Below are 15,834 nucleotides of genomic sequence, written 5' to 3'. Positions count from 1 at the left end.
TTGCTGCAAAACGAAAACAGACACAAACACACTTTTTTTTCTGATGAAAGAAGAGACCCTAATCTTTCTTTTGGTAGGTCCATGTTTTTATAGAAATAGAACACAATATTCTGTGGGCTTTGCAAAATCAGTCAAAATCCAGTAAAACAGCTGGGAGCGAAGGGTGGTTGCTTCAGTGAAAACGGCTGGGAGTGAATGGGTGAATAAGTACAATAGTGTTGAGTGGAATGTTTCTTATGAAAAACAGGTGTAAAATCACATTCTGGGTGTTTTGTGGGAGGCTGGAATTGTTTAAATGCATTTCGATTGATTTCAATGGAGAAAGGTGATTTAAGATAAGAGTGTTTTGATATACAAGCGTGATTATTTAAAAAATACTTAAAATCGTATCTCAAAGCACGCCTATTGGTGACATACACTGAATCAACTGAAGTCGAGCTCTATCTGTTGACTTTCAAGTTATGATCTACAAATCTAAAGGGACATTTAACACTGTATAATAAACATACAACAAAGTATAATAACTACTCACCTTTTTGAAAATATGTGAGAAACATAATGGACGGCAAATATGTGCTGTTTGGTGATAAGTTTTACCGTTCATTTCCAGCTGGAATTGAATGTCCACTGTTCAAGTCAATTGAGTTACAAGCTTTAATTAAACTCGTAAGACGAGGTACCGCTGTAGTTGCATTATTTGCAACACAATCATGCAGCTGCCGTACTGCTTTTAGACAGCAGCTGGTCGTTTCCTTGTTCCGACCTCGCCTGCTTACTATCTGTTCTGCGGGGGCTCTCGCACCCAGAGAGAATTAGTCTAATGGTCCAAGCCCAACGTGAAGGTCAGCAAGGTGGCTGAGAGTGTGATTAATCCACATTTCCACCAAGCAGTGCAGTTCAGTTGTGTCGATGCGCGTTGCCACTGTTAGATAGCATAGTAAATGTTTTGACATCATATCAGCCAGATAACAAATGAACTATTATATTATCTGATGAAGAAATACTACAGTGTCAATAAAGAAGATCCACAGAGAACATCGTGAGTGACAAGAAGACAAAAAAGCTTGATTGCTATCTAGCAGGCGTAACAATGCAGATCGACGGAATTGTTGGGATTCTTCACTTTATTTATGTCACACATTTGTTTGTGTTGCTAGGTAGAGTTCACACAGGATTCCATCTCAAAGTATTCAATTCATAATTGAATCGCAGTGCTGTTTTAAATACAAAATCTCCAGGGAAAAGCATTACCGGTGGTACCTTGACTTACGAGCACTATATTTTATATAGATTACATTTTGTATTGCTATTATATTATACGATAACACTATATGGTGCCAACGGTTGCCAAATCAAGTAATAATTATATTAAAAAATCCAACAAAAGTGCGCTCAGAAAGGTAGGATACATTACACAAAAAGGGGCTGGCAACTTTTACTTTCACGTTTTTCTTTTTTTTCTTTTTCAATTTCCTTGATTGATTTAGGGCGAAAGTAACCCAATGATTGGTTTGTTTTTCACATAGTCTATCAATTAATTATTGTGTTTTAACTCTCAGGCTGTGTTTGTTTCATTGGTACACCAGAAATGTTCATGGGAGAATATGACCCTCATCAATATAAAATAAGCTTTTTTTTTTTCATTATTAAAATGCTTTTAGGACTGGTCAATTTGACAGGCTTGAATATGTTGAATGTTATGTTGTTTATCGACCCTAGAACAAAAATATTGTTAAATAATTTGAATAAAACTGTTCTGCTGGCTTTATTTTTCACTTTTCTCAAAAGGAACAAAAAAAATAATCCAGAACTAGCATTATGTTGTGTATTTTGTCATGTTTGCCCATGAACACAACAAATCCCTCATACAGTGTTATGATTATTTTAATATCTATCCAACCTTTTTTTTTTATGCCGCTTGTCAGGTGAGCTGGAGCCTCTCCTGCATGTTTTTGGGCTGTAGGAGCAACCCAGAGTAACCGCAGAAAACCCACGCAAGCAGGGGAGAACATGCTAACTCCACACACAGTCCACAGAGGACGAGAATCGAACCCAGAACCTCGCAACCGTGAAGCAGATGTGATCCACCGTCATGTTAAGTTCAACAGACACGCTCGATGCTTCAGGTGGGTCGTCCCTTTTCTTCACAGTCATGCTGATGTAATGAAAAAAAGCGTCAAACCTGGTATCTCTTGACTCTGAGGCAGATGTGCTAACCATTAGTCCACCGTGCCTATTTTGGTACCCCTTAGTGGAAATTCCCTCAAAGAACTGTGCTGCTTGGTAGAAGGAAATGGAGCGAACATCCTGTCCTGCCTGGTCTTCTTTTCCTTGAACCCCTTTAAGGCCTCTGGGCCTATAGAGGTGGTCTACACACAAAACGCACAATGGACCCACAGCTGGCGTGTTTGTACATAAACACTGGGCAAGTGGAGGTGACGCGTGTTTATCTTGGCCTGCTGTCCTGTTGCCGAGTTGGAATCAACAGCGTGTATTTAAAAGAGCAAACATTTGCGCAATAACTTCAGCTCGCTGCTATCACTTTGCACTACTCGTCTGCCCGAGGAATCCACTGATGCCATCACGCAAATATGCGACGCACACTTTACGCTCTTATCTGCAGGACATTCTTGCTTCTTTTTTTTCTTTTTTTAAGCGAGAAAATGTTAAAGCGCAACTTACAGTTTGCCATCGCAGACGTCAGGAGGAGCGTTGCCGTCCACTTTGGTGGCGGTGGGGTAACTATGGCAACCCCCCATGGCGGGTAGCTAAGAGCAAAGCCAGCCCCCAGTTTCCATCCCGAGCACGCTAATACGCACGCACTTTTACGCACAGCATATTCTAACACAACTTATGGATCCACACAGCTGGAAAGCACTCAGCTCCCCCTTTTTTTGACAACTTTGTTAGCTGGGGGGGGAAAAAAAGAAAGAAAAAGTAGTCCCAGGAGTTGAAGATCGTTTCCAGCTGTTCGACTTCAGTCGTGTGTGTGTGGGTGAGCGGTGTGTGTGAGTGAGTGTGTCTCTTTGTCTGGAGTCCCACGCCCCACAAGCGCCGCCTCCTCAGCTATGAGCGGACAGGCAGGTTTCACCAACACTAGTTGAAATACTCCACCCCTTCCCCTTTCCATAACGTGTGTGTGAGAGAGAGTGTGTGTGTGTGTGTGTGTGTGAGGAGCAGATGCACACAAAGTAAAGGCGGCTAAAAAGAGAGGAGGGACAAACTGCCCACAGCAATGAGTGCTATTTGTAAAACTTGATCTGATGATGGCAGCGCGGTGCACTAGTGGTTCGCAGGTCTGCCTCACAGTTCTCAATTATGTGTTTGAGTGAAACACCAAAAACAAATTCCACACGGTGACAAAACATAAAGAGAGATGATAGATTAGAAGAACAGATTGGAACACACAAGGCGCTCATTTGCATGAGATTGGGGGCCGCCCCCTCAAAACAGGCTGAATTCACCGTGGCATGGAAACGATACTGTAATTTCCCTGCCCATGACTTGGCAGTTTGGCTGGGTGAAGAGCCTCCATTTTCAAGTGAGTGTGACCCAATTTCAATCCATTTGAAATTTAAAGTGTACTGTATAATCGACACAGCTATGCGCTATGAGCACATCAAACAACAATGTAGCTTGGCCAGATTGTGTCAAATGGGACACCTAGGAACTGTTTTAAATAGTAAAAAAAAAAGGAAAAAAAAGAGGGGGGGCAATATGTAAGCATAATATATTTCAACTTCTCTCAATGGCCAAAACTATTTCAAAAGAATGATTTTACTTTGATTTTCAGTGGAAAGTCAGCTGCTGTCCAAGGAGTAGTTGATGGTGTGCAACCAACCAGAAGCTCACCTGCCCTCAAGGTAAACATATTTGTTTTGTTTGTGCATGTGTCCATCCGTGTCACAGTAGGCCTCTCACGCACACACACACACACACACATATACTGACTCGCATTTCTTTTGACATATTTATTAAGTTCATATATGAATTTACAAGCTAAAGTGACAGCAAGTAACAGACACGTTGCTTTAAAAAAGAAAAACACACTAGCATCAGTTTCTGACAAAGAAAGGCATTTCACAACACTTTATTTTCTACCACACACACCTTGCCATTCCTACAAAGCATTGTGCCATTACAGTCACATCTGCGCAGCAATCTCCTACACTGGAAATGACTTTGATAATTCAGCGGTCAAAAATCCCCATTTTACTCCTCCCTGAAACCTGATTTTTTTTGTGCACTTCATACATGGAACAAATAAAAGCATCACATTCATTAAGGTGGGGGGGGGGGGGCTCACTGCTGCTTTGGATTTTAATGGCTGCCAAAAATAGATGCTGGGAATACTCAATGGCTTTGGCAGAAAGCAAAACGTATTCAAACATGTACTGTACATGAGTGCCATTCTACAGTCTAATGGAGCCTTTATAAAATAGAACAAAATGCTTATGAATCAGATTCAGATCTACCCAAATTGTTCTATTCGTCCAGCTAACATAGACAAACAAGCAGTCACATTTACGGACAATGTAGTCTTCACTGAACCTAACGTGCATCTTCTTGGAATGTGGGACGAAATCAGAGTGTTTGGTGAAGTGTGGGGAGAACACACCAACTCCACACAGCGAGGGCCTGAGCCAATGTTTGAACCCTGTGAGGCAGACATGCTAACCACTAGAGCAATGTGCTACCTGCAAATAATTCCACAGAGACAATGTGTAACTAAAGTCCCCACCATCCCTAAGAGACGAATGGAAAGGTAAATAAACGCCTTATCCTGAATAAACGCTTCACACAGTCCGCAATGAAGTAAACAAACGCCCCTGGCCACTGTGTGAGGAAACACGCTTGGTACCTACTTTTATTTTTGTCTTTTTTTTGTCTCACTTTCCAGCTGGTTGCCTAATGCGCTATAAAGATATTAGCGCAATGATATGGAAGACTACACACACACACACATACACGCCTTCCTCTGGAACTGATGCTGGAATACCAAAACATCATTATTGCCTCATTTCAACGACACAAAAACACATACACGTTCATTTTTTCCATCGTTTGTTCAAAAAATAGATGATTATATGTGTATATTATACATTTATATTACGTTCATTACCAAGAGTAGCCACAACCTAATACAGGTGCAAAGATCACAATAGTACACTGACAGTTCCGAGGAGGAGGAGGTATGAATGGGAACATGCACATCTGTGTCTTTTTGGAGGATTTTTATTTTATTTTAAATAACACAGTGTGTGTGTGTGTGTGCTTTCTTTTTGTATCGGGCATACCTCTCCTCGGACCTGAGTAACCTCTGCACGTCGGACAGAGCTCACTCTCTCTCACACGCACGCACACACATTTAAACCAGAACAGAGATTGATTCTCCATTTTTCCGATACGCTCGATCAGGTATGATCATTATGTTGAAAATATTTGCCTGTCACCATATCCTTGATACCTACTTTCAAGTAAACCAATTAGGGCGCACTAATGGAACTGTTATTTATTAGTCATGTTTTTGGGCGGCGTTTCCGTTTACTTAAGCTAGATATCAAGGATATGGACTAAATGCTCATACAGCTTTCCTTACACTTTGTATTTTTGTAATTTTTTTTTTTTTTTTGGTGCTGCCTGTCTTGACTAGGTCTCTCTTGAAATCTTAATCTCAACGAGATTGAGAAACCAGCTACATAAAAGATAAATAAATAAATTAAAATAATACACATAAATGCTGAGCTGAAAATTTTGTTTTGTTGTGTGTTTGAAGTGTCAACAGTCAAATGCTGCAAAACTCGCTCCGAGCTCCGATTCATGCGCGAGATAAGCCTCCCCTGACTGTTGTTTTTGTCTTGGTCAGATCATTAATGTGTAACCTCATGCTTCTCTAGCATCGAATGCAAGTGTGCCACTGGGCTGACAAACATGGCTGCTAAGAGAAATCATAGAACGGCGTGGCTGCATGTGGAAGGGTGGCCGTTGATGATGATGATGATGATGTGGTTAGGCCGGCCCATTGGCGGAGGGCTGCTTCTCTCTGTAAAACAAATTGACAAAAAAAAAAAAGGACAGGTTTACAGTTGAGTGCGACTAGAAGCAATAAAACAGCATTGGGCTCCGTGATGTGTGACAAGAGAGATGTTAAAGTGCAGGGAAACAATGGAGAGAATGGAGGCGAGCCATAATTGTTCGTCTTTCTCTCCCCTAAAATAAACATTCTGAGCATGTGTGACATTTCCTCATTTAGTGGCATTGAATGCCGCACCTTAATTAATTGCATGCGTTCTTTCACTCTCCTCGGAACAGTTGATTTTAGTTACCTCCACTGTGTGTTGCAGTAGATGTCATAGTATGACACACACTGCCTGTAGAGAAGGGTCTGGCATCTGTAAAGCTGATGTTTACGGTCAACCCTCCAAAAAATGTTGACAATATGTCCTTTCTATGCAGCCCCACTAGTCTAAATATGGCATTCTGGTTAATTTTGCGTTAGTGTAATATGAGTTGAGCAGCAAAATCCAGCCATTTTTATCCATCTCAGGAGGTGGCCATTTTGCCACATGCTGTCGACTGAAGATGACATCAATGTTGCTCAGGTCTCAGGTAACAGCCAATCACAGCTCAGCTTCAGAAAACAGGTGAGCTGTGATTCGGTGTTGCCGCCCCCTAAGATGGCAAAAAAAGGCTGGATTTCGCTTCATAACTCATATTTCACAAATTTAATATTAATCAGAATGTCATGGTTAGACTAGTGAGGTTATATATAACATATTATTTTCAAGAATTGTTTAAGGTTGACTTCCACTTTAAAGACTGCACTCATTGCAGTTGAGGGAACAAACACCTATTTTTTTGAGAAAATACCTTTCCTCTTGAAATGCCTGATAATTCCCTGCAGTTGAGTAAACGTACACCCCCAGCTGCTATTTGAGGAAACACCCCTAGATCCAATTTGAGGAAGTAACTCAACATAGACAGTACTTACTGTGTGACAGCAGCAGGCTGCTGTGTAGGACTGGTCTTAGCTGGACTGGGACAGTCTCCGTGTTTCCTTCCAGATTCCGCATCCGCCTCATTTCCTTTCCCTTTGTCCTCTGCCGTCTTCTCTGCGTGACTTCAAAAGAAACAAACAAAAAACAGTGGTCTTTGCAAAGAGGAGAAAATGAGAGTTAGTCACACGAGCTCCCACCAGAGAGAAAACAAACATTGGTTGCACATCCTGGTTAAAAGCACACAGTCGTTATCGGCTGTTGACTGTGCCCGGCTGCGCAGCCCAAACAAGGATCAAAATTGTGCATGCTTGTAAAAGGGGTGGGAGTATTTGTTAGTTAGTCGCGTGCTAATGCATTGACTTGGACTGAAAAGAGTTTTTTTTGTTCAAAGCATGCCATGTGGTAAAACGGGGACCTTCCCCACTTGCTCGCTCCACAGGAAAGACACTCGCTGGATGTTTAATAGGAAATGATGCACTAGATATGTCATTATTGCAAACATCTGTTGCTCACATGTGAGACCACAGACAACTCCTTTTGCTATTTATGGCTGTGTTAATGCTGGACTGGTCTTGGGAATAGGGACTAGCTAAGCTAATGTAAGGGTATGTAGTGGTTAGTGCAGTCCACTGATAAATTAGTCTTGATCATCACACGCATCCTTCAAGACAACAAGCAACAAGTCTTTTTGCTAAGACCAATTTTTTTTCTCACATAAACACCAGAAAATCATCACACGCTTCACATACCGTCTAGTGGCTGGTCTGAATACTCTGAGGGTGGGGGAGGGGTGGGGGTGGGTGAAACAGGTGGGAAGAAACAGGTGGGGGCGATATCAGAACAGCAACAAAGAGAAGAGGGAGGGAGAGGGAAAAGCTTTGAGGGATAAAGGAGGGACGATCTTTGTGAGAAACAGTAGATTGGAGATAGAATAAACTGTCAGTGACTCAAATGAAGGCTACGTGAGGACTAAAACGAATCCGCTGCAGTCTGTAGCTTCTTGAAGCTAAAGTATTGGTCGGTGAGCACGTTTCTCGTACCTGCTGAACACGGCACGCTCGTTCTTGGCGTCCACGGTGAGCCGGATGGTCTCCTTCCCGTCGCCAGTGTTGATGGTCTCGGTGGTCGCGGGCCCCGTCTTGCTTTCATCTTCGTCCGTGTCGGAGCTGCTGGAGGAGGAGCTGTCCGACGCCACCAGGGGTGCTTTCCTCGCCCCGCATACGCTCCACACGCAGGCTGGAGGGGAAAGATGAGAGAGACCCATTTATTGAGCATGGAGGGATTAATTCCACTCTTAATGTTTGTATTTCCGTTACGAAAAACAATCAAGCACATCTTACGGTTCTGACTTGGTTTGGTGCTAAGGTCCGAGTCCACGGGTGAGCTGCACCGGGGGCCTGTTTCAGAACTGGGGATAGATGTTATGTCAAAAACATGAGTGAGAGAGAGCATGACAAACACACCGCAACCATTTTGAGAAGTCTGGTGAAAGTCCGGGAGGTCACATTCCTTGCATTCCCAGCTCTAAATTTAATTTCCGACATGATCCAAAACATTCAGCGGCTGACACCTTGGACTAGCAAAAATATGCATACCTACATAGTGAAACCCCCTTTGATTGCGGGGTTCCAGGCACATTTGTGGTGAACATCTGTAATTGAGACGATGTACATAAGACATATTGTCATTTTTTAATACTAGTTTTACTCCATTCGCACACTATAAACACACTTTTAAACCACCAAAATGTACTCAAGCAACGATATAATGTGTATGGTTAAATACTGTGTGTATTGTAATAGCTTTACTGTATATGTGCCTTTAAGAGGCGGGACTTGGTGGGGTGCGTGGGCTGACAGCAACCTATGCGTGAGCATGTATGTTTTTGTTTTACCATTGTCCCAGGATTTATTAAGTGTTTGAAAATTGCATCCTAACTGTGCGGCTCTCCTTTCTCACATGTGAGGGCATTATGAGAAGACTATTATTACACTGGGACCATGTCGACTCCAGATAGCCATTAATTCATTTACAGTGAATGTTCTGGATGAGATGCCTGAGAGAGAGGGCCTGTAGAACTGGACTGAGGACTAAATTCACTGAGCACGTTTTGGTGGTTTCTCTTTTGGAATGTCGCCCCGGCCTTGTTCTGCTCCTCATAAATGCCACTAACTGCAGGTTGCTAAAGTTTGAATTTAAGGGTTTGCTTCTCTTCAAGTTGTGCGGGCAACGAGCGGAAACAAAACCTCGTGGTGGTTGGAGACATTTAGCTGTGAGATTTCCAGCTGTGATCGTATTGCTGGGTACGAGCAGGCGTTTTGCAGGCTCACCAACAGAAAGGCTGGAAGTCTGTAAACTTGGCCCAGCCCTTCTCCTGTGTCTCAGTGGCGGCGGGCTGGGGACTATCCCAGGCTGCAAAGCCGCCGCCTGCCGCGGGAGCCTTTGAGTTCACCTCCCCAAAGTCTGCAATCCAGCCGGAGTCTGAGGAACAATCAACATGAGGCACTTACTCAAAGCCTGTCATTCCCTCCGAGCGACCCAAACAATGGTATGATGATCATATGCTATCTCACTCTTTGTGGCCTCCGTCTGGCTGGAGAACGGGTCCATGTCGTCTTTCAGCTCCTCTCCTTCGTCAGAATCTGAGCTCGCTGCTTTGTCAGGAGTCGCCGACCTATCGCACGCTTTACTCGGGGCTTGGCCTTGGGCTGCCTGCGGCCCACCGAACCTTGATTGGGGAGATCAAATAAACATCTCCACGTTGTGACACTGTTGAGGGTGACTAAGGCTGCAATGAGAACATCTGCAAACCTGTTCCTTGACTTGGTTTGTGTTTCATAGTTAAATTCTTTTTCATCCCAGATGTCCTCTTCGTCATCATCAAAGGCTTGAATCCTCTCCTTGGCGCAGGCGTCAAACGAAGCCGTATTGGCCTGCAAAGTAGACGTAGCACTCTCAAAAGGTTTGATTTGTTTTAATACAGAAAAACAGCACTTTATCGTCTAAAAACACAATAACAAGCTGTGTGATTCTTAAACTCACACTGTCCTGGCCTGCGTCAATGTTGATATTAATCTCTGCGATTCGATTAAACGTTGCCCTGCAATGAGAGAAGCGTTAGACTAAAGTCCCACATGCAGGCCCACTGTAGCACACACACCCAATGCCGTCGTCGTGATCGGTGAACTCGTCGTCGTTGAAACCAAACTGATCGACAAAATTGGCCGTCATCTGCTGAATTTGATAGTCTGAGAAAGCCTGAAGCATAAACACAAAAACGGTTTGCTTACAAGGCGTCCTAGCAGACACTCATTATATTCTACGTGTGCGCTTAAACCTGCTGGAGTGTCAGTTCTTTGGGGAAGGGGCTCTCCATGTCGTCTTCCGAGGATGGCCGTGGATTACCGCTGCCAACCTAAAAGACACAAACAAAACGTAGGGGAGTTTATAATCTTAAAAAGCTGTGTTATGTATTGCACATGTTTACCAGATCTATGGTGTTTCTCTTGTTGGTCTCGGAAAGCGTCTGGTTCACAAAAGTCTCCCAGCGCCCCCTGCAGTCATCTGGTAGCTCTACAGCCAAAAAGGAAAAAACACAACATTATCCGGAGGGTAGTTGAAAAATGGTCAATTGTATTTTACATGCATGTTATACCTCTTTCATGGCTACAAATGTGTATATTGTGGCCACAAACTAGCATATTGCGCACACGTTATACAGTATCGATATCCATCTTTGCAGCATTAAGTGATAGTCAAGTACCGATAGCGTGGACGACGTGAATGAATTACTGCCTACTCGTACCGCTGATGAGATCAGTAATCTGGGTGTGAACCGGGCCTTTCTCCAGATTGTGGACAATCGTGTTGGCGATTCTGGTCAGATGCCCCATGTAGCCTCTCCTCATTCCACCTTCTGACCTAAAACAGACAATTTCCACACTTGGATCGTCCCACACAGTAGTAAACAAACAACCCTGCATCCTCGACAGTCTTACACTTACTGGCTTTTATCATTCTCTTCCCAAGCCAGTAGAATTCTCTGCACAAGGCGGCAATGCTGAAATAACTTGAGAAATCGGATTGGGGGATTAGTTGTCAAACAGCACCAAAGATTTCATCAGCATGATAAAGACACCTACGTGCGTCACCAATAAATTATGTGCAGAATTGTCTTGGGCGGCTGCGACCTCTGTCGACGCATCCTGAGGAGGCTTGAGGTCATCTTGAGAGCCGAGACCCGGCTGGAGTCTCATTTCGTGGGCACAAGGCCGCAGGATGGCCGCCACGCATAGCTCCACTTGGAGGTGCAGGAAGTTGTTCCAGGTGTACTTGAAGAACGAGTTCTGAAAGTACAATTGGGTCATTGTTTCAACGCACAATGAAAAGTGTGGGTTCGTCTCACCAAAAGCAGGTCCATTGTATTGAGTCGGCAGAGTTCCTGTGCTATGACTGCGTGGCTGGCGGAGCTGGTGTACAAAAGGGAGGCCATGAGTCTGGCAACGTGCAGCCGCGTGTTCCCCAAAGGTTCCTCCAGCATGCCCAAAGTAGTCAGCATAGGATTTCGCTAAAATGTGGGATAGAGATCAAAGAGACTGATGCTCTCACGAAGCCCTCCAAATATTCTCATCTCGTGCATCTTTTACATACTTTAGGAGGCTCCAGAAGTAGCTGGTGGAAATGAAGCAGGTGTGGCTGAATGGCCAACAGGATGCTGCTGTTAACGGTGTAACTTCTCTCAAACCCCTGAGCGTCCATGACACCATCCACGCTGCCGTTCCGGAAAAAAGAAGAAGAAGAGCTTCAAAATGGAAAGTTTGGGCAATTTCACAGCAACGCGAAGGTTGATAAAAGCAAGAAAGGTTTGGCAACCCACACAGGCCTCCTGATTTCCAGCAGAGTGAGCAGAACCTGAATCCCATTGACAATGCAGCTCTCAGTCCTGTCTCCTGAGAACATGTTCTGGAGCAGCTGCTCCACACACTCCTGCCTGCAGAACAGAGACGGACACCATCTTTGTAAAAAGCTCGATCGGGAGCGATTGTGTCTGTGTGACGTACGATTCCAGCACGGTCAGCAACGGGTCAGACTGGGACAGCTCCTGAAGCTGATTGGCCTGGTCTCTGCTTAAACGAATGATGTCGCACAAAGTCTGGGATGCGTTGGACTGCCTCTTGACAGAAGTAACACACAGACACGTGGACTTTCAGAATTGTAAATGTCAAAGCTAGACTGATTTGCACATTTGCCAATTCATTACATACATGAGCTTTCAGGGTAGATTTTAAATGTATTTATTTCGGTATTCCTGTAGTGGAAGGTGGAAATTTGAACAGTCATTTGGTAATTATTCCTTTTTTTTCACACAATACTTTTTTTTTTATCTTGCACTCAACAAATGCTCTCGATATGAAAAAAAATCTAATAAATAAAACACTAAAAAATTAAAAAATACCAAAATTGCACTCAAAATGAACTAACTGAATTTGATAAACAAAAGTCAAAACGAAATTTAAAAAAAACTATTAAAACCCTGGTTTTAGTTCAGTGTGACTGACTGCTCCTTGTGAATGTTCTCATTTCGTATTTGTAGGTTTGACTGTTTGTCCTTGCTCAGTCAACTAACTGCCAATGCATCAGCAACTGTGGCTCTCCTTGCCCACATACAGGGTATTAAAGTAATTTGTAAGTCAAGGCACCACTACTTTCAATTAAGCCAGGGAAATCCTCACGAGTTGCTGCAAAACGACTAAAATGCGCACGTACCTCTTCATCCATCTCCGGATGAATAATGTTAACGAGTCTCTGGGCCAGCTTTTCTTCATTCAGCCACTGTAAACAGTAACCACAAAATAAAATATGAGTGTTCCCATCACTTTGTAAACCATACGTTCATTCGTCTCTTACAGCGAGAGTCTCCAGTCGAAGAGGGGGCGGCTCCACGCAGCTAATAAGTCGTAGCAGGACATCCATCATGGCCGACGTGTCGATGTGCTTTAGAACCAAGGCGAGGAATCCCTCCTTCCGCCGCAGGAAACTAATCACCTGAACACAAGTCAGAAACACCAAGGTCACAAGGTCAACTGCGGTTCTGCAAGCGTAAGTGGCAACCACCGTGCCAGCCAAAGCCAGTCATTTAGCTTTTAATTACTTCTAAGACACTGCCAGTATAGATGACACCGAATTTGGGGAGTGCCTTGCTTTTCCTTCTTCTTTTTTTTTTTTTAAAGCAAATAGAGTAGAACACCATAAGAGTCAGGTCAATAAAATAACTTTTCTGGGGGGTCCCTTAGCATTTACATTATTTCCATTACTGACTATAAGAATTTTTTTTTTTCATGTAAACACATCTTAGGTTGTAGGTTCCACTGTACACAAGAGCAAGTGACTTAACTTAAACCAATCTCTGACTATAAAGATAGTGCGTACTATTAAAAGGTACTGTGACCCTTTGACAAATTAAGAGTAAAGATGTTACCTGCTCAGTTTTCCGTGCAATGAGGTTCCCAATGGTCTTACTGAAGAATGATGACAGCAGGGGGTTGAGAGGGGAGGGCTGCTCCAGGAAGGCATACAGGCTTTCCAAGAGAGGCTCCTCATTGCCCAGCTTGTCGTTGATCACGCCCACATCACTTGTCAACAACTCGCATGCTACATTTGAATACCTGTCAATGAACGCAACACACATGCTTGTGAACATGTATTTGGGCACATTATGCATATGTAACCATCAGCATGAACGGCATATACTTGAATCGCTTGGTCTCCTCTATACCAGCAGGAGGCTCGGTGGTAATCTTGCGAACCAGCTCCTGCATGCACTGGTCCTGGCAAAGGAACAGGAGGAGTCTAGAGAAGCCATAATGAAAAGGAAAGTCAGTCGAGTCAGCGAGATGCCAACGATGGAGGCAGAGGAGATGTAATAATAATGACCTCCTGTTCTGAGCCTTGCACTCCTGCAGCACGTCTTCCTCATCCATGAGCTCAGCGAGCGTGACATCCTCCTTGTCTAGTAATGCTTCCAGATGAGAAGCTGTGTGGAGGTCAAATTTCCAAAACATGGCTGACGTCAGCGGCGGACCGTGATCTTAGCTGTATGGAGAGAATTTGGTATTGTGATTGGTGCTATAAAACAACACTGCATATTTGTGGAAATTATTGACTAACATGAATTTGGGTTAGGGTGAACAATTAAAAAAAAATTAACTACATAATTTCAAATTTTTTACATCCCTCAATAGTGTGATTTTTTGTTATAGTGGGCTTCGAATATAAGTTTTTATTTTGTAGAATAATTTGATCATTGCTTCTTCTCCACAGGATACTATTCCTTTTATTCTCTCCTCTCTTGCTTCTTATTTGCAAATGTCTTCACAGAGCATCAATAAACGTCATCAGTGGCCTGTTGCTGTAAATATTGCTGCCATCAAGGATTATGAGTAATATTCTTTCATAAAGGTTGGTCAGGTGCAACATATGCTAAAGGAGGGTTAAAAGGTTGCATCAAGGCACCCTTCCTTTTAGAAGAAGAACCTTTTTTCAAAGTACGTTCAGGTCATCTCACTCAGATAGGAAAGTTCCTAACAGGTTAAGCAAAATAGAAGATTTTGACATTTTCATCTCTTTGCCAGCGATGACGAAACAATTAAATGGTCTTCCACGAGATGGCAAAAGGTGCAATTGACCTGTAAATCCACCTGTTGCCATTCAATCAACATAATTCAAGATACCTCAACAAGCCCGCATTTCTCAGTAAATGTGTTTTATTAGTAAATGTGTAAGCAAGTTGAGAAATTTCAGTATTGTATACTTAATGTGATTTTTTTTTAGTGGGGTGGAAGGCGTGATTTATTTTTATTTTTTTCGTGTACAATATGTGCAATATGTATAGTTCTAATAATGTAAAGTGATCAAGAGGGTCAGTAGTTTTAAGTTTAGTTGTATGGATTTTTTTATGTTTCACAGCACAAACAATGATTTAGGAAAATACACAAATGTTATACAGGTCTGTCGGGGTAAAATATGTTGCAAAAGAGCGTCACTTGACATGTAACGCAGCCATGACACAAGCTTAATTACCATTCATTTAATTAACAGCACTACGGTTCAATTGGCTTTTCTCCCGTTTATAACACCTTCCCCTGTTGGTTTCCACTAGCGACATTCCTTTCATAGACTGCAAAGGAAAGATAAATGTGTTATATTTGTTATCGTGCTATATGTGACGAGCTAGCTAGCTGACCTCCTCGGTCAGCCCCCTCGGCTCTGCGTCAGCACTTTCCACTTGACTTCCTTTTTAAATAAAATATTTTTAATGTGACAAGCGAGGCTTACCTTTCAGTCGTCATCGTTCTCGGTCATCCTCTAAGCTTGGGCAGTCAGGTCACCCGGAGCGGCCGATAGCGGGGATCTTCTATTCCAATTGTGGCGTATTTTAGCTTCACGCTAGCAGTGTCCTCCACTCGCCATCCACCCACCGGAGCGCGGTGGTCTTGGAGCGCCGTCGACCGCACCGACACCAGCCGAAATCAACGACGACCGGTGGTGTCACCGATCAAAATGGCGGAGAAGATAAAACGTAGTCCATAAGTTCAGCTGTCCGTCAAGCCGTGTAACCATCAGCCTGATGACATTTACGACGTGAATGGGGACGCTGTCAGCAGTTACATGTCGTCAAGGGATTTAAAATAACAATTTAGAGTCACGTTACAATTAGTGCAAACACAAGGAATACTTTAGAAAGATTGGAGACGAAATATTTCACAATTCCAATGATGAATGCATTATTCCACCCGGTCTCTATAGATACTGTGGCGATGACTTCAGGGAGTGTCTT

The 15,834-nt window shown here is 43.2% G+C and overlaps 2 protein-coding genes and 1 long non-coding RNA gene across 6 annotated transcripts in view; 1 reads left to right on the top strand and 2 right to left on the bottom strand.

The window, feature by feature from the left end:
* Positions 1-3,068, bottom strand: part of LOC147175413 (MOB kinase activator 2) — an 8,110-nt gene extending 5,042 nt beyond the window's left edge. Inside the window, exon 1 of one of the 2 annotated variants that reach the window (XM_086072890.1) lies at positions 2,683-3,068. In XM_086072890.1, coding sequence (XP_085929016.1) covers positions 2,683-2,759 — 77 coding nt within the window. In that variant the 5' untranslated portion in view covers positions 2,760-3,068. Of the gene's footprint in view, positions 1-2,182; positions 2,650-2,682 lie in introns of those variants that run through there. The other variant, XM_086072891.1, reaches the window with a different exon arrangement.
* Positions 1-14,413, top strand: part of LOC147175412 (uncharacterized) — a 22,850-nt gene extending 8,437 nt beyond the window's left edge. For 2 of the 3 annotated variants that reach the window (XR_015094533.1, XR_015094532.1), the window contains 4 exons: positions 1,926-2,126; positions 3,794-3,863; positions 12,908-13,097; positions 13,780-14,413. This is a non-coding gene — a long non-coding RNA (uncharacterized LOC147175412). Of the gene's footprint in view, positions 1-1,925; positions 3,542-3,793; positions 3,864-12,907; positions 13,098-13,779 lie in introns of all 3 variants that reach the window. The other variant, XR_015094534.1, reaches the window with a different exon arrangement.
* ppp6r2b (protein phosphatase 6, regulatory subunit 2b) lies at positions 5,608-15,834 on the bottom strand. Its single transcript, XM_086072889.1, has 24 exons — positions 15,333-15,834; positions 13,932-14,090; positions 13,749-13,847; positions 13,477-13,663; positions 12,906-13,043; positions 12,765-12,830; positions 12,059-12,171; positions 11,875-11,988; positions 11,649-11,769; positions 11,404-11,565; positions 11,141-11,344; positions 11,003-11,067; positions 10,804-10,919; positions 10,486-10,571; positions 10,336-10,413; positions 10,159-10,256; positions 10,041-10,098; positions 9,810-9,931; positions 9,572-9,726; positions 9,329-9,479; positions 8,339-8,406; positions 8,039-8,234; positions 6,992-7,120; positions 5,608-6,043 (listed from the first exon to the last, which is right to left on the bottom strand). The coding sequence occupies exons 2-24, from the start codon at positions 14,057-14,059 to the stop codon at positions 6,010-6,012; spliced, it is 2,688 nt and encodes an 895-aa protein (XP_085929015.1). The 5' UTR covers positions 14,060-14,090; positions 15,333-15,834; the 3' UTR covers positions 5,608-6,009.

Source organism: Leptonotus elevatus, chromosome 4 (genome assembly GCF_054856555.1).
Source record: "Leptonotus elevatus isolate MCC_2025b chromosome 4, RoL_Lele_1.0, whole genome shotgun sequence".
In the NCBI taxonomy this organism is placed as follows: domain Eukaryota; kingdom Metazoa; phylum Chordata; class Actinopteri; order Syngnathiformes; family Syngnathidae; genus Leptonotus; species Leptonotus elevatus.
This window is presented reverse-complemented; position numbering and strand designations above follow the sequence as displayed.